The sequence below is a fragment of the Dendrobates tinctorius genome, unplaced genomic scaffold (genome assembly GCF_039654945.1).
Source record: "Dendrobates tinctorius isolate UK_male_01 unplaced genomic scaffold, ASM3965494v1 ptg000035l, whole genome shotgun sequence".
Classification (NCBI taxonomy): domain Eukaryota; kingdom Metazoa; phylum Chordata; class Amphibia; order Anura; family Dendrobatidae; genus Dendrobates; species Dendrobates tinctorius.
This window is the reverse complement of record NW_027361703.1, coordinates 66484646-66508473: the sequence shown is the minus strand read 5'-3', so window position 1 is coordinate 66508473 and position 23828 is coordinate 66484646. Positions and strand designations below refer to the sequence as shown.

At 41.0% G+C, this 23828-nt stretch overlaps 1 protein-coding gene across 2 annotated transcripts in view; it reads left to right on the top strand.

Annotated features, from left to right (window-relative positions):
* Positions 1-23828, top strand: part of PRKAR2B (protein kinase cAMP-dependent type II regulatory subunit beta) — a 146335-nt gene that overhangs the window by 94648 nt on the left and 27859 nt on the right. For both annotated transcript variants that reach the window (XM_073573573.1, XM_073573574.1), the window contains exons 3-5: positions 14357-14409; positions 14602-14685; positions 23562-23668. In XM_073573573.1, coding sequence (XP_073429674.1) covers positions 14357-14409; positions 14602-14685; positions 23562-23668 — 244 coding nt within the window. The remainder of the gene's footprint in view (positions 1-14356; positions 14410-14601; positions 14686-23561; positions 23669-23828) is intronic.

Genomic DNA, 23828 nt, shown 5'->3' with positions numbered 1-23828 from the left:
AACATTAGAGGTGGGAACAGCATCGGTCGGTGCCGGAGGTTTCTCAGGAAGTGGTGGTCCCTGATAGTACTCGCCGGAAAGTGTTACCAGCGGACATAGTGGCTGGGGAGGAATTCCGGGTGCACCAAGATGGCTGCCGGTGGAGGCGTGGCATGCCCCACTTCCGTCCATGGTCTGGGCGGAACCCCAAGGACGGCCCGCCCCACACACACGGCAGGTTTCCACCCAGGTTGGATTCTGCACGCCACAAACAGGACACACCCACGCTTCTGGAGAGCTCGTCTTGTCGCCATTATAGGGCGGTGGTTGGGACTGCATTTTCATCATCAGTGGCACGGCGGCCATTTTACAATCTATAAGATCACAGTTCAAAGGCATTTTATAACCAAACACAGGTTCCGCATTGTCTGATCCTCCTTCCCCATCAATCTCTTTCCATCCTTCATTCTTCAAGCCTCGCGCAACTCGCAGATGAGCTTGTGCTTGTTCTAACAATCCTTTATCTTTCAACATGACTCGTTTGTTCTCTATGAGATTATGCCACATAGCCGGCTGTAATCTCCCTGACGAGGGCAATCCTACATGCTTATACAATCTCTCAACATTCTTGACTGCCTTCTTGCCTTCCCGTGACGCTACTATTGCCTTGACCTCCACAGCATCCTCATCTAACTTGTGGGGCACAGACTTCTTCTGCTTTAAGATACGCAGCATGACTCTTACAGAATACTATGGTTCTCTGCAGAAAAACCACTGGTAGCGATATCAACACTGATGTTCCACAGTACGGAGCCTCACGTTCGACGTACTAGGAAAAGAGCCTCGCGCTCAATATTTCCTTTCCCTAACCTTGAACAGCAGTGATTACCAGATTATCCTGCCACGATATTCCAACAGTCGGGAGGCGGTCTCCTAGTGAGAGCCCTCCACAGAAATACAGGTGGTCCCTTCTCGGGACGTCTTAATTACCTAGTTGGTACAATATCACAGAGGCTGCGTCTCCTATCCCTTCCTCTAAGTTGCCCCACAATCTGCAACTAGCTCAATTTATCACTCCACTTCACTACTAGACAATAGTCACGGGTAGGGTGGTTAAATGGAGTACAATGACCGGTGGAGGAGGTGTGGTGTACACGAGGACGCGCAGAATGCGACGTCTCTCAGTTGCTGGTTCAGAGCGTGGCACAGGATCGCACTCAGTCTCACCACTCGACCAGTCACCCCTCAGACCCAAGGAGACCACAGACAAACCAATAACGGCTGAGACACTAGCAAGTGTGACACATACAGTGTATATGATCTCACTTACCGTGTTTTGGAGGGTGATCAGTCCTCGAGGTCAGCCACTACAGGTATCATCCACAGACATCCAGGCATGGGTCCAGAGGAGCCTCGGATCACTGTCCACGCCCCCCGTTGGGCTCCAAATTGTCGGGGTCGTAAACGACAATAAATCCTCATTCACCAGTCATTCCAAATCATTGTGCGAGCGCAAAACATCTGGTACCAATTAAGAATGACTCAGACACGCAGCTGATTCAGTCTTAGCTAATGTCCCGCATCCACACCTGTCAGGAGCAGTACAACAACTGGCTTTATTTACAAATACACAATACTATATTGAGTGTTAGGGGAAGGCGTGCATTAGGCGGGGTTTATGCAGTATACATCTAGTGTCCAGTCTCTCTCTGATTCGTCAAAAAGTCTCCCGATGGTTACTTCTTCTTCACATTCCTGAGTTATCTTTTTTTAGGAGAAATGAAACTTAACTCTTTAGACACTGAATTTAAGTGAAAGTGAACACTGGCAGCCATCTTTAATACAGTTACATTTGCATTAGCAAGCAATTAGGAAAAACTTATTGTTTCACAGTATAAAAGTATAAAAGTTATATAAGAAAATATATTTTCACCTTGACAATAGGACCTGTGATCTTGCGGTATCGGTCTTTTTAGGCGTGCATAAAAGTGCGGTCAACCACAGTTTTGTGCAATTCTGAAAAGAACGACAATGCTGAACAGACACCAGATGGAGTCCAGAGTAACTCATTCGCCTCATTAAAGTGAATTGATCCATAGGGGGTTGCTTTTCTAGCACCTCTGTATATGGAGTCTTCAAACTAGTCTAGGAAAATCTGTGCTCCAGGAGGCAAATAGCGCTCCGTTCCTCCCGAGTCTTGCCGTGTAGCTAAGCAGAACTGTACAGCCATATATAGGGTATTTCTACATTCAGCAGAAATTGTGGGACAAATTTTGGTGCCATTTTTACCCATTTACCAGCATGAAAATGTTACATTTGGGGCTAACACACAGTCTTGGTGGTAAAAATGTAAATTATTTTGTCTTCACTGCCCAATGGTATAAAATTCTGTGACACACCTGTGGTGTCAATATATTCACTGCACCCCTAGATGAATTCAATGAGAGGTGTAGTTTGTAAAATGGGGTTACTTATCGGGGGTTCTGCCAATGTGACATGGCACCCTCAGACCAGTCCAACAAATTGTGGTGCACCTTCCCTTCCGAACTTTGCACTGTGCCTCAAAAGTAGTTTTCGACCACATATCAGGTATCGGTGAACTGAGGAGTAATTGCACGACAACTTTTTGGGTGCATTTCTCTTGTTCCCCTTGTCAAAATACAAAATTTGGTGCTAAATAACATTTTTGTGGAAAAATGTGATTATTTTATTTTCACGGATCATTATAAACTTCTGTGAAGCACCTGGGGTTTCAATGTGCTCACCACACATCTTGATAGATTCCCTGAGGGGTCTAGTTTCCAAAATGGGGTCACTTGGGGGTTTCCACTGTTCAGGCACATCTGGGGCTCTCCAAATGCGACATAGCGTCCTCTAATTTTTCCAGCAATTTTTGCATACAACAAGTCAGATGGCACTCCTTCCTTTCCGAGCACTGCCGTGCACTCAAAAAAGTAATTTTCCTCCAAATATTGGGCATCGGCATACTCAGGAGAAATTGTACAACAAATTGTATTTTTTTAACAAATAAACATAGGTTATATCAAAGAAATGTTACCACTATCATGAAGTACTATATGTCATGAAAAAACATTCTCGGAATCAGTGGGATCCATTGAAGTGTAACAGAGTTATGATCTCATAAAGTGACAGTGGTCAGACTCAGAATTGAATAAATTGGCCTGGTCAGAAAGGTGAAAACAAACTGCAGGGTAAAGGGGTTAAACCAGATTTGTGTCTCTTATTGAACTGCACAGATCAAGGTCCCACTAACACTGGTTCACACGAAATATTCAAAAAAAGATGACATCAAGCACTTCTAGTATAACATTTATTTTACTCACAAAGATCTAATAAAAAAAGCATCACTGGCATAGTAAAAGAGAAGAGCATAAGCTTACATTTTTCAGAGCACATTAGTACTTAAATAGCCTGCTAAGCAACTCCCACACAACTCTATGAAAGGGAAGCTGCCAGGAGATGATACATGCTGCCCACGGGCATCCTTATTCCAGCAGATAGGTTTTTATTGCAACATTTAAGAGAAAACCTAGGCCCTGATTCATTATTACATTGTGTCTGTTTATTATCTAGTTTCTGGTGTTTTTCATGTGTTCTTCATTTGTACCTAATACTTTTAATTTTTGCCATTTTTAAAGTCCATTTTATGTATTTATCAATGTTTTACATGTTCGCCATCATCAGACAGGTTTGTAGTTTACAGATGTTTTTGCTGATTGATCAATTGCAACTTTTTAAAAAGTTGCAAAGTTTGTTGCAAATGTACTCCAGTTTCCTCTCCCCGGATTGATTTAGCAAAATAAGTGATTTTTTTTGCTCTAAAAAGTCGCAAGACAAAGCAAGGGCAAAAATATAGACTGCAAAATTCATGCATCGCATGCGTCAATTTGAAGAATTTGGTCCAAGAACCAGCAACAGAAACCACAAGACAGAAAAGAAAAGTGACTACAAAAGTGCAATTGATGAATTGGGACCATCATTTTAAGGAGAGCAAGGAAAGTGTCAACTGGGCAGATTTTCTCCACCTTCTGCCTGCAAAGCTCCACCTCATTGACAGGTCTTCCTCAATACTCAAACACCAAAACACGTCAGTAAAGCCAATCTGGGCAGGAAGAAGCAGGCGGGAAGCCTTGTGACTCTGACTCTTCAAATTGTGTTTACTGTGAGAAACACTGCAGCATTTAATTGTGAAGCACAGTTCTTTATAAAGAGGGAGTCTGTAGGGATTTTATGATGCCTGTAGTTAGTGTAGCATAAATCTGCTGACGGGGTCTCTTAAAAATCTCATTAGTATAAGGCAATCAGTGAAATGATTATGTAAATGACTAATGTGACACAAAAAGTGTTACGCATGTGGTTGTGGAACCACTGTGCCACAGTCTGGGGAGAGCCTGGAGGAGCATAACTAAGCAAATACCTGGTTCTTCACTAGAGCCCCTGATGGTGTGGTTAGACTTGAACCCAAGTGGATGCCAGATGCTACTCCAGGACAGACCCCGAAGCCATGGCAGCTGACCCCCAAGGGGATAGGGAAGCAAGACTTGCCAGTAACTGGTTACCAGGAGGTATGCAGCTGGTAGACAGATGCGGGATTAGGCACAAGCAAGATAGGTACAGGAACATAGGACGGCCACAGGTATGGGATCAGAGTTGCAGGTTCTAACAGGTTAGGAACAGGAGTAAGCACAGGCAGAGCGGGTTCGGGTATAATTACAGCAGACTGGGTGAACTGGGTCAAGTATATGGGAAGGACAGGATCAGACTCAGAGATTATGAGTACAGGGACCTTACAACTAGGCAGCAGAAAGCTCACTGTTACTAATGTTGGTAAGGCACCTCCCATTTGAGGAAGGTGCCTTAAATATCTAATGCCTGCCAGCCATTGGCTGAGGACATTTTCAAAAGTGCACGTGGCCCCCATTAAGAAGCAGGGACCTGCACACAGCAGGCCCAGGGAGGAGACAGATGATGGTGTCCCGATCAGTGTGGCAAGGTGGGTGAACATACCGGCATCCCTGCTGAGAGGTGGAAGGTGACACATGCAGGGGCACCGGCTCTGTTCTAACTCAAAGAAAAGAAAAGAAGTAATTTCTAATAACAGTTTGGCATGTGGGAATTTCCAAATAAATCAATATTGATATATCAAATCTGTATTATAAGTCAGACTTTACAGATAATTTATATCTAATTACTTCTCTAAAATGCCTCCCTCTTCATAAGTTCAATGTCTCCAATCAGTGTGTTTACATTGTTTCTCATGATATACTTTCTGTGTAATTTTGAACTCTCTCTCTGTTTGTGTGTGTATGTATATATATATCTATATAAGAGGCATCGTGATTACTCGCTAATCCTGCCCCCTGCACAGAAGCTCCGCCCCCACCACATCACCACATATAATCCCGCCCCCCCACCACATCACCACACATAATCACGCCCCCCCACCACATTACCACACATAATCCCGCCCCCCCACCACATCACCACACATAAACCCGGCCCCCCACCACATCACCACATATAATCCCGCCCCCCACCCCATTACCACACACAATCCCGCCCCCACCACATTACCACACACAATCCCGCCCCCCCCACCACATTACCACACACAATCCCCCCCATCACATTACCACACACAATCCCGCCCCCCACCACATTATCACACACAATCCGGCCCCCACAGCACATCACACACAATCCCGCCCCCCACCACATCACCACACATAATCCTTCCCCCCACCACATCACCACACATAATCCCGCCCCCCCACATCACCACACATAATACCGCTCCCCCACTGCATCACCACACATAATCCCGCCCCCCACCACATCACCACACATAGTCCCGCCCCCCACCACATCACCACACATAATCCCGGCCCCCCACCACATCACCACACATATTCCCGCCCCCCCACAAAACGCACATCTTACTGAATCCAGTTTGTTTTTGATTTTACACTGTGAATAAAATGTATCATTAGTATTCAGATTTTTAATGATTATTATTAACTTCATTTTAATTTAATTTACCACCTGCGTAAGCGCTATTGAATGTTGTCATTATTTACTTTAGTTTAATCACCAGCAGCGTTAATTAGATAGCAATGAGCGTGCCGAGCGTTAGCTGGCTGGAAACAGCTAGTGTGTATATATATATATATATATATATATATATATATATACTGTGTATGTGTATACAGTGGGGCAAAAAAGTATTTAGTCAGTCAACAATAGTGCAAGTTCCACCACTTAAAAAGATGAGAGGCGTCTGTAATTTACATCATAGGTAGACCTCAACTATGGGAGACAAACTGAGAAAAAAAAATCCAGAAAATCACATTGCCTGGTTTTTTTTCATTTTATTTGCATATTATGGTGGAAAATAAGTATTTGGTCAGAAACAAGCAAACAAGATTTCTGGCTCTCACAGACCTGTAACTTCTTCTTTAAGAGTCTCCTCTTTCCTCCACTCATTACCTGTAGTAATAGCACCTGTTTAAACTTGTTATCAGTATAAAGAGACACCTGTGCACACCCTCAAACAGTCTGACTCCAAACTCCACTATGGTGAAGACCAAAGAGCTGTCAAAGGACACCAGAAACAAAATTGTAGCCCTGCACCAGGCTGGGAAGACTGAATCTGCAATAGCCAACCAGCTTGGAGTGAAGAAATCAACTGTGGGAGCAATAATTAGAAAATGGAAGACATACAAGACCACTGATAATCTCCCTCGATCTGGTGCTCCACGCAAAATCCCACCCCGTGGGGTCAGAATGATCACAAGAACGGTGAGCAAAAATCCCAGAACCACGCGGGGGGACCTAGTGAATGAACTGCAGAGAGCTGGGACCAATGTAACAAGGCCTACCATAAGTAACACACTACGCCACCATGGACTCAGATCCTGCAGTGCCAGACGTGTCCCACTGCTTAAGCCTGTACATGTCCTGGCCCGTCTGAAGTTTGCTAGAGAGCATTTGGATGATCCAGAGGAGTTTTGGGAGAATGTCCTATGGTCTGATGAAACTAAACTGGAACTGTTTAGTAGAAACACAACTTGTCGTGTTTGGAGGAAAAAGAATACTGAGTTGCATCCATCAAACACCATACCTACTGTAAAGCATGGTGGTGGAAACATCATGCTTTGGGGCTGTTTCTCTGCAAAGGGGCCAGGACGACTGATCCGGGTACATGAAAGAATGAATGGGGCCATGTATCGTGAGATTTTGAGTGCAAACCTCCTTCCATCAGCAAGGGCATTGAATATGAAACGTGGCTGGGTCTTTCAACATGACAATGATCCAAAGCACACCGCCAGGGCAACGAAGGAGTGGCTTCGTAAGAAGCATTTCAAGGTCCTGGAGTGGCCTAGCCAGTCTCCAGATCTCAACCCTATAGAAAACCTTTGGAGGGAGTTGAAAGTCCGTGTTGCCAAGCGAAAAGCCAAAAACATCACTGCTCTAGAGGAGATCTGCATGGAGGAATGGGCCAACATACCAACAACAGTGTGTGGCAACCTTGTGAAGACTTACAGAAAACGTTTGACCTCTGTCATTGCCAACAAAGGATATATCACAAAGTATTGAGATGAAATTTGGTTTCTGACCAAATACTTATGTTCCACCATAATATGCAAATAAAATGAAAAAAAAACAGACAATGTGATTTTCTGGATTTTTTTTTCTGTTTGTCTCCCATAGTTGAGGTCTACCTATGATGTAAATTACAGACGCCTCTCATCTTTTTAAGTGGTGGAACTTGCACTATTGCTGACTGACTAAATACTTTTTTGCCCCACTGTATATATATATATATATAGACACACACAGGGTGGGCCATTTATCCATTTATATGGATACCCTTGGGTGGGCCGTCTTCAAAATAGTTGCCATGGTCACCACCCATCTTGAAAAGTTTTCCCCCTCCCATATACTGATGTGCCACAAACAATAAGTTGATATCACCAACCAATCCCATTTAATTTTGGTGTATCCATATAAATGGCCCACCCTGCATACATATATATATACTGCATATATATACTGCTCAAAAAAATAAAGGGAACACTTACCCAACAGAATGTACTAGGATGTGTTCCCTTTATTTTTTTGAGCAGTATATATATATATATATAATATATATCATGGTCCTGTTTGCATTATTTACTATTGGATTGGACCTGATGAGCAGATCAAATCGTTTTGAAAAGATGTCGTGGAAGAATTGTTTCATACACCCTGTATCAACTAGGCGCCCCAGACTCTGCTGGCTACGCATTCTAAGAACCCTATAGACATTAGATAGAATTTGTCTGAACTCACTTATTTTAGTGGGATAGGCTGACTTTTTAGTGTTTATTGGGATGCTTCAAACTCTACTCCAACAGATGACATTGGGGGAGAAAAATAGCCAACTTGTTGAATTTCAGTGGCCAATCCTTTTGTTCGGTGCTGAGATAAGCCACTTCCAAAGGTGTCTGGCAGGATTTCTCTCATGGAGAACACAGGAAAGCCTGGCCAAGCTAACCATTCCTATGTGTAGTAGAGTATAGAAAGATAGCTATCCTAAATGATTGTTTGGCTATTTATGTGTTTGGGGGCTTTTACTCCAGTTAGTTTTCTGTTTGCATATATTTTATGCCATGTCCCCTTTGTGGCATTTTAACTCTTGATTCCAAAGAATCTGAATTTGAGAGAGGTCTCCCCTTATGTATAAATTAAAAATACTTAGCCACGCATTTTCATTTCTGTGTTATCTCATGTAGAACATTGTTTTAGGAGAAAATAGGGATTTTAATGCCACAATTTCTGCAGGAACTTGGCTTAACTGACAGCCTTGCCTTCATCAGCAGCCACGAAGCCAGCACTGTCCTTGGCTGTTTAATCCTCTAGAGCAGTGTTTCTCAGCTCCAGTCCTCAAGACCCACCAACAGGCCATGTTTTCAGGATTTCCTTAGTATTGCACAGGTGATGGAATTAATGCTTGAGCAGGTGTTGAAATCACCTGTGCGATGCTAAGGATATCCTGAAAACTTGACCTGTTGGTGGGTCGTGAGGACTGGAGTTGAGAAACACAGCTTTAGAGTCTAGATGCGCAGTCAATCATGATCACAGCATCTAGAGGGTTGTGATTAGAATTCAGTGAATTTTTCAAAATTTGGTTCCGGTTATGATCGGCGGCGAATATTGTTTTTGCAATATTCGCCGAACACAGATGAACGTCATTGAAGTCAGTAGAAATGAACGAATATGTTCGGAACCAAACATAATTTTGGCACGAATAGGGTACCAATATGACACAAATATGGCAAATACAGATTCGGCGATCGATTCCGAACATATTCACTCAATTCTAGTTGTGATAGGGAGGGTGCTCCCTCCATCATCTGGGTTTCCATCTAAATCTCGAAAAACAGTATTCAGATAAAACCATTCACTATATTCAAGTAGATAGTAAACTTTTATTTTACATGGTGTCTACTCTTTTGTGCACCTCTAAAAAGACCGACCCCACCATACAAAGTACAACATAACTAACTGCCTCATAGTGAATGATTTTGTCTGAATCACAGAGATTCAGATTGAAACACGGATATAAGTGCTCAGCGTTAGCTCAGGATACTCCCATTTAATCTGAAATCAGATACGTGTATATATGCAATAAATATTTTATCGTTACAAAACTACTCAACAAAAATAAAATGTAAAAATTAATAAAAACAATGAAAGCAAGGGGAGGCCAATGGGAGACACAAAATAATAAAAATAAAGAAATGCAAAGCAAATCAAAGAATGGCATAATACTACCAATAAGTGATGATAATATGTATAGGGACAAATTGATATCCAGAAAATTAATTACAATGCAACAGTACGAGTTAAATATATAGAGATTCTGTGCAATGTAATGCATGAAAGCAAAATCTAGAGATGCATTATAATCAAACACCCAAAAAATAAAAAAAATACAGTAATAATAATAATTATGATGATTTTTATTTATATAGTGCCAACATATTCCACAGCACTTTACAATTAAGGAGGACATAACCAAAAGTGTTGGCACCTTTGAATTTCTTCAAGAAAATGAAATATTTTTCCCAGAAAATTATTTCAATTACTCATGTTTTGTTATACGCAATTTTATTTCCTTTGTATGTGGGTCGCCAGCCAGGGCTGTGGGGTACTCGGTACCGGGCCGGTATCTCAGAGGGAAGTGTCACAGTAACGGTGACCCGGTCCGTGGCCCTGGGCATCCATGTAAAAGGGGTTAAGAGTGGCTGTTAAAGCTTATAAGTGGATGATACGTGACGTCACCTGTGGTGCTCGGCAATGAAGGGGTTGAGCCGACGCTGCAGGCAGATCCTCTGGGACAGATGGTATAAGGCAGCAAGATATAATAGCTCCCCACAGGTAGAGCTGTTGTCCCAGGGCAGTGGTAATAGGTGTTGAGGAAGAGGTTGTAGTGTTTGGCACAGAGATGTAGCAGTGCTGGAGGGTTTGCAGGAAGAATGCAATGACACAACAGGGTGCATTTTCCGTTACCTTTACTGTGCTTTGTAAGTGCAGTCCAGGGTCCAGATTACAGATGGTACAGAGGCTATCCAGCTTGCAAGCAACTTAGGAATCTCTCTATGCAGATGGGTTGTATAGTCTCCTTTCTAGCGCTTTCTGAGGTACTTGCAGTACTGTGTTACACTGAAGTTCCACTTACTTGTTCTCTTTTAGAACTCCCTCTTATGGCAGACATATGTAGCCTCCTTCTTCTGGCTCACACATTGCTGTTGTGCCTCCGAGTCTTATGTGGGAACAGAGCATTTACAGCTTCCTATTCCTCCGGTTTCTGCTGCAGGAACATCAGTGTCCGTACAACCTTGGAGACCAGACTCCAGACCATGCGCTACAGCTAGAAGTGAGCCTGAACTCTGCTCAATCTTCCAGCTCGTCTCCTCACGTCCACACACGTTTCCCTCCTCACACGAACTAACTAATTTCCCCAGTTTTGGTTCAGAGCTCCCCCTGTCGGCCTGGAGTGGGAACTGTGCTGTGTGTTGTGTTTACCTGATAGAGAGACCCTTTATTGCTTCCAAGCATGACATCACACTTCCTAGGAAGAAGGTAATGCCACTGTGGCGACCATTTTCCTGGGAGCGCCACATATGTATTAGAACAACACAACAAAGCAGTGAAAAAAAGGCAAAGTGGACATAATTTCACACAAGACACAAAAAATGGGTCGAACAAAATTGTTGGCATCCTCAACTTAAAGGGAATCTGTTTTTGGTCTATGAGCTGCCGCCACTGACATCAGGGGCTTATCTACAGCATTCTGTAATGCTGTAGATAAGCCCCCGATGTAACCTGAAAGAGAAGAAAAAGGAGTTTTATTATACTCACGGGAGGCAGTCCGGTCTTGGTCCGATGAGTGTTGCGGTCCGGCGCCTCCCATCTTCATACGATGCTGACCTCTTCTTTCCTTCCTGTCGTGGCTCCGACGCAGGCGCACTGCTCTGCCCTGTTGAGGGCAGAGCAGAATACTGCAGTCAGCATGCGCCAGACCTCTCCCAGCGCCTGCGCACTGCAGGAGTCTGCTCTGCCCTCAACAGGGCAGAGCAGTGCCCCTGTGCAGGAGCCGCAACAGGATGGAAAGAAGAGGACAGCATCGTATGAAGATGGGAGGCATCGGACCGGATGCTGGGGTGAGTATAATCTAACTCTTTTTTCTTATCTTTCAGGTTACATCGGGGGTTTATCTACAGCATTACAGAATGCTGTAGATAAGCCCCTGATGATGTCAGTGGCGGCAGCTCATAGTCGAAAAAAAAGGGTGACAGATTCCCTTTAATATTTGGTTGCACACCCTTTGGAATAAATAACTCCAATCAGTTGCTTCTTATAACCATCAACAAGCGTCTTATACCTCTCAACTGTAATTTTGGGCCACTCTTCTTTTGCAAACTGCTCCATGTCTTTCATATTTGAAGGGTGCCATCTCCCAACAGCAATTATAAAATCTCTCCACAGGTGTTCAATGGGATTTAGATCTGGACTCATTGCTGGCCACTTCAGAACTCTCCAGCACTTTGTTTCCATCCATTTCTGGGTGCTATTTGAAGTACATTTGAGGTCGTTATCCTGCTGGAAGACCCATGACCTAGGATGCAAACCCAGCTTTCTGACATTGGGCACTACATCTTCAAATTTCATGATAAATAGTCAAGGCACCTAGTGCTAGAGGCAGCATAACAACCCCAAAGCATCTTTGAACCTCCACAATAAGTGATGTGCTTTATCATACAGCTCAATCTTGGTCTCATTTGTCCATAAGATGCTTTCCCAGATAGATTTTGGCTTATTCATGTACATTTTGACACACTGCAATCTAGCTTTTATATGTCTCTGTGTAAGCAGTAGTGTCCTCCTGGGTCTCCTGCCATATTGTTTTGTTTCATTCACATGTCGATGGATAGTTCGCACTGGCACTGATGCACCCTAATCCTGTAGGATCACTTTTTCTCAGCCATCCACATCCAGGGAGATTAGCTACAGTTGTAAATTTCTTGATTATGTTAGGCACCGTGGGCATAGGAACATCAAGGTCTCTGGAGATGGACTTGTAACCTTGAGTTTGTTGATATTTTTCAACAATTTGTGTTCTAAAGTCTTCTAAGACAGTTCTCCTCTTTCTGTTCTCCATTCTTAGTATGGCACACACAGAGACACAATGCAAAGATTGAGTCTACTTCTCCCCTTTTTATCTGGTTTCAGGTGTGATTTTCATATTGCTCACACCTGTTACTTGCCACAGGTGAGTTTGAACGAGCATCACATGCCTGAAACAGAGTTGTTTACCCACAATTTTGGAAAGGTGCCAACAATTTTGTCCAGCCCATTTTGGGGGTTTTGTGTGAAATTATGTCCAATTTGCTTTTCTTTTTCTCTATTTTCTTCTGTTGTTCCAAACTTCCAATAACCACAAAGGAAATAAACATGTGTATAACAAAACATGTGGAATTGCTATAATTTTCTGGGAGAAATACTTCATTTTTTTTTTTTAACAATTTGAAGGGTGCCAATACTTTTGGCCATGACTGTAATTCAGTTACAGGAGGGGTGAAGGCCCTGCTTCCAAGCTTACAACCTAATAGAATGTGTCACCACATCAGCCTCCACCTCAGACCCCGACACGCGTTTCAACCCTACTTCATTAGGGGGTTCACACTGAAGTCCAAATCCTTCTCAAAAACTTTTTCTGATTTTACTCAGTTTCTGCTACAACAAGTCAGCAAAAAGACTCATTGTGCACGTACCCTAGCAATCAAAGGTGAGGTGTACAAATAGGCAACCTCATTGATAACAATTTTGTGTGGTGGAGTAAGGAAGGGACCTAATACTCTGGCACGTGTTGCTGCTTAGAAAGAGGTTTATGTATATGACCTATTAAATTTGTCCATTGTGATGTCCGAGAGAGGTAGTAAGTGACATCAGAGAACGATTGTACAAGGAGACAGTACAGAACACTGATCACTAGATAGAGCCCCTGCATGTTGCACTGCATGTCGGCCACCATTGACATGGGGTGGTCGTGCTGGTATGAACACTAGACATGTCAGACAATATACAGTACTTAGGTGCTTGGTGCTGTTTTATACACAGTGCATTTCTGAAGCCAGGATTCTGCTTTTCTTCTGGACTGCCCTGTGTTTTCATTGGCATCTCATTAAAAATTTGTTTTGTATGTTATTCTATCAGTGTCATCAGCTACATATTGCTACATTGCAATGTGAGCAGATGGATGTGGTCAAAAGTGCTGACAGGTTTCCTTTAAAAGCAGATTCATGACGGAGTCACTTACTGGAGTAACTGGGGAATGTCAAACTATATCCATTGCATTTTATGTATTGTATAAACTATAGTATAGACAGCACATCGCCATCACAAACAATTAGGAGTTAGTACATACTATAATAGATTTGCAAAAAAGGCATTGTCCATTCTATGAAATAATTTCTCAGTTCAAAACCATGTATATACAGTAGTTTTGTAATGGATGGAAGAATGTTTCTCCCATTTACATACCCTCATACTGTTTGTAGTATTTTGTCAAAACTAAAGAATAATGCATGGAAAACATTAAAAAGTTATGAAGAGTATTCAAATGACTAAAAACCCTGACATTTCTGTGCCTCCTTTTGATATAGCCGGATGCGCTTACTGCTAGTGTAACTAGTGACTTTAATAGTTTGTCCATTCATTCACTTAAGGAGTTAATGTCTGCTATTATAGAACGTTGGGGACATATGGAACTTTATGGGTAATTTTTTCGGATCCTTCTTTTGTATTATAGTGTGTGCAGAAGCCTATAATCCAGATGAAGAAGACGATGAAACGGAAAAAAGGGTAATGTCCCCAGTATTTATCTGTGTTTATTAGAAATAATTTACTTGCATACTGTATATGTAATCCTTGCTCAGCTGGGAGTATGAAAAAATGTCACTGCGGTTGTAGATTAAGTTTTTGGGCTAAGTCAGTACTGCTGATCTGTCTATTGGTCAAAAACCAATTGATTGTTATATTTTACTGTTATTTTAGATTATCAACCCAAAAACAGATGATCAGCGACACAGATTGCAGGAAGCCTGCATAGACATCCTCCTGTTTAAGAGCTTGGATCAAGTAAGTATATGTATTCTCAATTAAATAAATTGCACATAAAGTGGGTTTATCACGCAACCTAATTTTAAATGTCTCTTGATGTATGGATAAACGCAAAGGTAATCGAACGCTACGAGTTATTGTCCTGGTGATTGGGATGTAACAAAATGTGTTCCAATACTCCAGCGAATGGTCAAATGGTGAGAGTCCGAGATGTTCTTCTTACTACAGATACAAAAGAAGCTCCTTTTTCTTTTTATCAGTGAAAAGAAGGCTAGGTTAGCAGCAAACATTAGCCAGCCAGCCCCCCTGTGTCGACCTCAGTGGGGAATTTGAGGTGCTGGAATCAGGGCTGAGAGTAGGCAGTGGACACGAGGATATGTTTGAAAAAAATAGTGTAAAAATAGTGTACTTTTATAACGGATACGGAGATGCAAGACTAATTACTACATTTTGCCATTGGTTACTGAAATGATAATGAAAAATTCATGTAAGAAAATAATTAATAAGAAGTCCAAAGAGCTGTTGAAGGACACAGAAGCAAAATTGTAGCCCTGCACCAGGCTGGGAAGACTGAATCTCCAATAGGCAAGCAACTTGGGGGTGATGAAATCAACTGTGGGAGCAATAATAAGAAAATGGAAGACATACAAGACCACTGATAATCTCCCTCGATCTGGGGCTCCACACAAGATCTCACCCCGTGGGGTCAAAATGATAACAAGAATGGTGAGCAAAAATCCCAGAACCACACGGGGGGACCTAGTGAATGACCTGCATAGAGCTGGGACCACCATAACAAAGGCTACCATCAGTAACACACTAAACCGCCAGGGACTCAGATCCTGTGAAGCATGGGGGGTGGAAACATCATGCTTTGGGTCTGTGTCTCTGCAAAGGGACCAGGATGACTGATCCGTGTACATGAAAGAATGAATGGGCCATGTATCGTGAGATTTTGAGTGCAAACCTCCTTCCATCAGCAAGGGCATGGATGGGTCTTTCAGAATGATAATGATCCCAAGCACACTGCGAGGGCAACAAAGAAGTGGCTTCGTAAGAAGCATATGAAGGTCCTGGAGTGGCCTAGCCAGTCTCCAGATCTCAACCCCATAGAAAACCTTTGGAGGGATTTGAAAGTCCGTGTTACCTAGCGACAGGCCCAAAACATCACTGCTCCACAGGAGATCTGCATGGAGGAATGGGCCAACATACATACCTCCAACAGTGTGTGCCAGCCTTGTGAAGACTTACAGAAAACGAGTAACCTCTGTCATTGCCAACAAAGGATATATAACCAAATATTGAGATGAACGTTTGTTAATGACCAAATACTTATTTTCCAAAATAATTTGCAAAATAAATCTTGCCAAATCAGACAAGGTGATTTTCTGGATTTGTTTTCTCATTTTGACTCTCATAGTTGTGGTCTACCTATGATGTCAATTACAGGCCTCTCTCATCTTTCAAATTGGGTGAGCTTGCACAATTGGTTGCTTGGTGGCTGACTAAATACTTTTTTCCCCACTGTGTATATATATATAATATATATATATATATCCAACAATGTAGACCAGCTCACTCCTGTGAACCACCTGGAACCTCAGCTGACCTGGTTAACTCCGTTGTGCCCGGATCTGGATGTAGGAGTCCATCCATACAAATGTGAACAACGACAAAGCAAAGTCCAGCAATAACGTGAGCAATCCAGGATGCTGTTAAAAAATTTTTTCTTTTTATTCATAAATCCATTAAAATGCAATAGTCCAAGCAGTTCAAAACAGCAATAACGCAGGAAAGTCGTGCAGATAGGACTACGCGTTTCAGCGGTAGAACCCGCCTTCTTCACGGTCCAGAATCTAATCTGCTTTCCAAACATGCAACCTTATATACATCCCACTCCCATCAGGGTAATTATAAACATATGTGAGAGACTTAAAAACATGTGCTATAAAAGCAGATCAAACATATAAACTATCCACATATTGATCAGTATACAACATGCATAAAGATTATAAAGGAAATAATTCAACATATTGGAGAAAAGTACATTAGGAATGTCCGATAACCTGACCATAAGATTTAAGGCCCTGTGCACACAGTGCCGACTCCGTGTAGTTCCGCAGCAGATTTGGCCCTGCAGAACCGCAGCAGAAAAGCAACAGAACAGCACGTGATGCACAGTACCATTTAAGGCTATGTAAAACAAAAAAGGCTGTGCACATGCTGCAGATTTTTCTGCGCAGATCTGGTGCAGAATAAAAGAAGCAGCATATCGCTTCTCCTGTGCGGCTCTGCTGCAGCTCTCCACCTGCTCCATTATAGAAATCTGCAGGCGGAAACTGCAGGGGAAATCCGCACAAAAACTGCACCAAATCTGCGACAAATCTGCAGGCAAAACGCAGATCATCTTACCTAAAGATTTAGCAAAATCTACGTGGAAAATTCCACAGCAGAATCGGCACCGTGTGCACATAGCCCCAGTGGTACAAAAACATAGAACAATAATATTAACCAGCATTATATAATACAAGTATATCAATAGTGCATAATGATATCCAGGCGGTTATTGAAGCCCTGTGGCATGCGAGTCCCCAACTCAAATATCCACCTACTTTCTCTTGCAAGCACTTTTTTATGAAAATCTCCCCCTCTCAATGGTTTTTTTACATGCTCTATGCCCATAAAGGAGAAACCGCGTAAATCCCCATTATGTTTTTTTGAAAAATGTCGGGATACTACTGATGCACCAACCATAGGCAAATTACTAGCGTCTGACAGGTGTTTGCGGATTCTAGTTTTAAGGGGGTTCATCGTGCAACCTACATATTGCATACGGCATATATTGCAATTAATTAGATACACTACATTCTCCGTATTACAGTTTATAAACGAACAAACATTAAACTGTTTTTTATTGGAGATAGATGTAAATGTTTTATTTATTAGCAAAACCGCAGCACTTACAGATATTGGCACCGCATTTAAAAAATCCTGTTGTTTTTAACCAATTGCTAGGGGAAATTTTATCCGGAACTTTGAACATGCTGGGTGATAATAATGTAGCTAAAGTCGGGGCTCTTCTTGCCACAAAGGCAATATCATTATTTTCCACAATATTTTTCAAAATATCATTCTGAGATAACGGAAGATATTTTTTGATGATTTTAACAATAGAATTAAACTGAGGACTATAATTGGTACTGAAAACCACCCTAGATTTTTTAGAGTCAAACTGTCTTTTTTTCTCAGTAGATTCCAACAGCTTAACCCTATCCATGCCTGCTACCATTTTCCTGGCTCTGTCCAAGGACCAATTAGGATACCCCCTTTTTTTAAAATTATTACAGGTCATTTCAATTCCTTCCTCCAATTTGTCACTAGATGTAGTATTCCTTTTTAGTCTAATAAGCTCCCCCACAGGAATATTCTGAATGACATGTTTGGGGTGATTAGAGGAAGCCATTAAAATACTATTGCATGCAATGGATTTTTTATAGGGAGATATCAGAACCCCATCATTGTCCAGATCTGCGGTCAGTTTCAAATCCAAGAAGTTAATTGATACCTCATGACCACTACTAGTAAATTTTAGATTGAAATCATTCAAATCCAAATAAGAAAATAAACTTTTTGCAGACGAGAGACTACCCCTCCAGACAAATATCAGATCATCAATAAATCTCCCCAGCCAAACAATATTATCCTTGTATGGGTTATCAATATTAAAGATATAATTTTCTTCCCACACAGACATAACCAGGTTAGCTAGGGAAGGTGAAAACTTGGCACCCATGCTCACACCCTGTGTCTGGAGGAAATATCTCTCATCAAACACAAAATAGTTGTGGCTTAAAAGAAATTGAATTGAGGAGACAATAAACCTCTGAATGGAATCCTCATAATTACTGTATCTGGACAAATAATATGTGATGCATCGTAACGCGACGTGATGGGGGATAGAAGGATATAATCCCACCACATCGCAAGATAACCACACATAATCAGATTGCCAATGAAATTTTTCCATAATCTGTATTATACTTTTGGAATCTTTAAGATGACTTGGTGTTAATGGCACTAAAGGTTGAAGATAAAAATCAACCCACTCCCCTAGTTTCTCACTAAATGATCCGATCCCAGACACGATAGGTCTGAGAGGGGGAGGAAAAACCTCTTTATGAACTTTAGGGAGTGAGTGGTATATTGGGACAATCGGTGTTTCACAAAAAATAAATTTTTTAATTCTGTCTGAAATAGCACCCATACTAATTCCCACCTGTAATAGATGTAATAATTCAGAGTTAAATGAATTAGTTGGATTAGATGGCAATTCAATATAGGTGCTACTGTTTTCTAAATCCAGCAAGTTCATTTTCTTATATAAACCAGCATTGAGAGCCACAATAGCGCCCCCCTTGTCTGCCTGGACAACAAGGAGATCGCCATTAGCCCTCAATTCATCAATTACCCTATGTTCAGAAATACTCAGATTAAATTTAACCTCTTGATGTTCTACTTGATTATAAAGAGACACAAGCTCACTTTCAATTGTTTCCTGAAAAAAATCAAGGATAGGAGGTCTCGATTTTACTGGGTAGAACATGGGATTACGAGTCTGAAACCTGTCATTTAGATTAACCCTATCCTCCAACTCTGTCTCCCCCTCTAGTTGTCTTAAATTAGAGACAGCTACCTGTTCACTAAAATGAATACAGTTATTATCAGATGATATACTGACAGATGATAAATCATTATACACATGAGTATTGTCCTCATTATAATGAACTTTAAGGGTCAAATTACGTGCAAATCTATTGATATCAACAATAGTGTCAAATAAACTGAATTTTTTAACTGGAGAGAAACCTAGTCCTTTAGACAAGAGTCCAATCTGTGAGTCTGTCAAAATGTAACTGGAAAGATTGAATACAGGAATCTCCATTAACGGCGCTTGCGAAACGTCATATGAAAACCTTTTGGACTTGTGTTTCCTTCCTCCCCTCTTGCATATTCGTTTTTTGGCAAGGCACCTTCTTGTTGAAAGTTCCTTTTTTGGTGTTTTTTGCCACCAGTCTGAATACTGGCTACTGAAGCAACTGAGGAGTCCGTTAATTCATCCGATGTTTCCCCAAAAGAGGTATCATAATTGGCCGTAGAATTAAAAGATACTTTAGGTTTCTTATACCAGGACTTATGTTTTCTCAGAATAGAGGGAGGATTACTAGCCCAATTATTTATTTTGTCATTCTTGTAATCATCAAGATCTCTCTGAAATTTTCTTTTCTTTATAGCTATAATAGAATGCTCCCTTCTTTTTAAATTATTATACATGCGGTCCTGGAATTTAGTGATGGTATCTGAAGTCTCCAGATTTTTAACAGAATTTTTGATAAGCTCAATTTCGTTATTAATTTTAACAAGTTCCTTATCCTCCTCCTCTATAATCAGTTTAATCAGTTTAAGTGAACACTCACTCAGAATAATGTCCCAGTTTTTTTGAAAGTCCGAATTGAAATGACCTGTAATAATTTAAAAAAAAAGGGGGTATCCTAATTGGTCCTTGGACAGAGCCAGGAAAATGGTAGCAGGCATGGATAGGGTTAAGCTGTTGGAATCTACTGAGAAAAAAGGACAGTTTGACTCTAAAAAATCTAGGGTGGTTTTCAGTACCAATTATAGTCCTCAGTTTAATTCTATTGTTAAAATCATCAAAAAATATCTTCCGTTATCTCAGAATGATATTTTGAAAAATATTGTGGAAAATAATGATATTGCCTTTGTGGCAAGAAGAGCCCCGACTTTAGCTACATTATTATCACCCAGCATGTTCAAAGATCCGGATAAAATTTCCCCTAGCAATTGGTTAAAAACAACAGGATTTTTTAAATGCGGTGCCAATATCTGTAAGTGCTGTGGTTTTGCTAATAAATAAAACATTTACATCTATCTCCAATAAAAAACAGTTTAATGTTTGTTCGTTTATAAACTGTAATACGGAAAATGTAGTGTATCTAATTAATTGCAATATATGCCGTATGCAATATGTAGGTTGCACGATGAACCCCCTTAAAACTAGAATCCGCAAACACCTGTCAGACGCTAGTAATTTGCCTATGGTTGGTGCATCAGTAGTATCCCGACATTTTTCAAAAAAACATAATGGGGATTTACGCGGTTTCTCCTTTATGGGCATAGAGCATGTAAAAAAACCATTGAGGGGTGGAGATTTTCATAAAAAAGTGCTTGCAAGAGAAAGTAGGTGGATATTTGAGTTGGGGACTCGCATGCCACAGGGCTTCAATAACCGCCTGGATATCATTATGCACTATTGATATACTTGTATTATATAATGCTGGTTAATATTATTGTTCTATGTTTTTGTACCACTGGGGCTATGTGCACACGGTGCCGATTCTGCTGTGGAATTTTCCGCGTAGATTTTGCTAAATCTTTAGGTAAGATGATCTGCGTTTTGCCTGCAGATTTGTCGCAGATTTGGTGCAGTTTTTGTGCGGATTTCCCCTGCAGTTTCCGCCTGCAGATTTCTATAATGGAGCAGGTGGAGAGCTGCAGCAGAGCCGCACAGGAGAAGCGATATGCTGCTTCTTTTATTCTGCACCAGATCTGCGCAGAAAAATCTGCAGCATGTGCACAGCCTTTTTTGTTTTACATAGCCTTAAATGGTACTGTGCATCACGTGCTGTTCTGTTGCTTTTCTGCTGCGGTTCTGCAGGGCCAAATCTGCTGCGGAACTACACGGAGTCTGCACTGTGTGCACAGGGCCTTAAATCTTATGGTCAGGTTATCGGACATTCCTAATGTACTTTTCTCCAATATGTTGAATTCTTTCCTTATAATCTTTATGCATGTTGTATACTGATCAATATGTGGATAGTTTATATGTTTGATCTGCTTTTATAGCACATGTTTTTAAGTCTCTCACATATGTTTATAATTACCCTGATGGGAGTGGGATGTATATAAGGTTCCATGTTTGGAAAGCAGATTAGATTCTGGACCGTGAAGAAGGCGGGTTCTACCGCTGAAACGCGTAGTCCTATCTGCACGACTTTCCTGCGTTATTGCTGTTTTGAACTGCTTGGACCATTGCATTTTAATGGATTTATGAATAAAAAGAAAAAAAATTTTAACAGCATCCTGGATTGCTCACGTTATTGCTGGACTTTGCTTTGTCGTTGTTCATATATATATATATATATATATATATGTATATATATTGTCAGCTCAACTTCCACTCCTGGTGTCACTCCCCTGGCCGACATGAATAACATGTGCCAGTAAACCAGCGATTTTCTTCATCAGTCTGTTGAGTGCGGTTTTTCTGCTTCTCCGTGGAACTATTCAGCATTGTGGATTTCCTTGGAACAGCACCTTCAGCTGCCAGGCATCAGAGCTCCGAGTACCGCACACCACCTGAATTCACATGGTAATAGCGGTGCCATCCGCGTTTTCTTTTTTCATATGTGTATATATATAATTATCATTATCATTATTATTCATTTTTATAGCGCCACTTATTCCATGACGCTTTACAAGTGAAAAAGGGGCATGCATAGACAAGTACAATAAACATGAGAAATACAAGGCACACACAAGTACAAAAGGAGGGAGGACCCTGCCCGAGAGGGCTCACAGTCTACAGGGGAATATATATATATATAGTATCATAGCAATGATGTAGACTGTATCAAACAGTTTTACAATATTATCGACAGCTAGACGGGCAAGATGTCAAGATATTAAACAATCTAGTATAGACTGTAGGTGGCACGAGTAACTGTAGAAAAAAGAGAGGAACACTTGCTGCAAATTAGGAACACACACCACCAGTGTGATCAATAAAATATAAATAAATAAATTAAAATTTGCGCTTAATAAGGACTCCCCCAGATGTGGAGGCTCAGTAATGTGTTTAATATCTTAATAATGAACCCCTTTAGTAGCTTGTAGTGAACTAAAAAATACACACAAATGAATTGGATTGCTCCAAGTTAGGTAGTTATTACCTTAAGGTGTAATCTGAGTGGATGTCTGGAGTCCAGAGGAGTGTGTGTATTTTTTTGTGTAAATCATGTTTATTGAATTAACAATATAAAAATAAAAGTGTGTGTATTTTTTTAGTTCACTACAAGCTAAAGGGGTTCATTATTAAGATATTAAACACATTACTGAGCCTCCACATCTGGGGGAGTCCTCCCCCTAAACTCCCATCCCTCTCTCCAGCCCAGGGACCTAGTTGTAGTCATTTTGCAGTTTCATATGGACTCCACTATTCTTTGTCTATCTTAAACTTTTCTGCCTGTAAAACATTGACATCCTCCGTGTGTTGTTGAAGCCTCTGTCTAAACAGAAGCCTGATCAGTCTGAAAAGACCCTGAGCTGGACACTTTGGATTTCTTATTTTTTTTCTTAGACGTACCTATGCATCTTGCACTCCCTGGTCTCGTCTTCCATAAAGCTAAAGGAAGAAACTGAGAATGTTGAAGTGGAAGAATCAAACCAACTGAACTCTTAAAATAAACCTTTGTAAAACAAGTATATTACCAAGGGCCAGTAAATAATAAATAATGAAATAATCTTTTAAACCACTTTTTCTTCTGTCGGACAACCCCTTTATTATATAAATTAGGATGGACTGGCATTGCCGTGTCCCACTTACCATGGACTATAAGATGTAGGGTCTTTTCACCAAGATTTTTTTTTCACTAGAAACTATGTAGTGTAAAACATATGACAATATAGCCCTAAACTGAAATATAGCTAAAAATGATGTTCTAAATTTGAGTAAGATTGCATGGAGTATACCATATGAATCTTTCCTTGTTGTTGCACTGTATAGGTTTTTGATTTGTTTATTTTTATTTATTTTTTAGGAACAGATGTCTCAAGTTTTAGATGCAATGTTCGAGAAGTTGGTCAAATGCGGAGACCACATAATTGATCAAGGTGATGACGGGGACAACTTTTATGTTATTGACAGGTACAACGTTCTTAACACTTCAGGAAAGGAGATGAGTATTAATATTGGTGCCGTCACTCCAAACATACATGTGTATGCATAGAGAAAAACTACAGTTGCATATGCTTCTTAGTAGCAGTGTATTATTTATATATCCACTACAGTATTGTGAAAAAGTGTT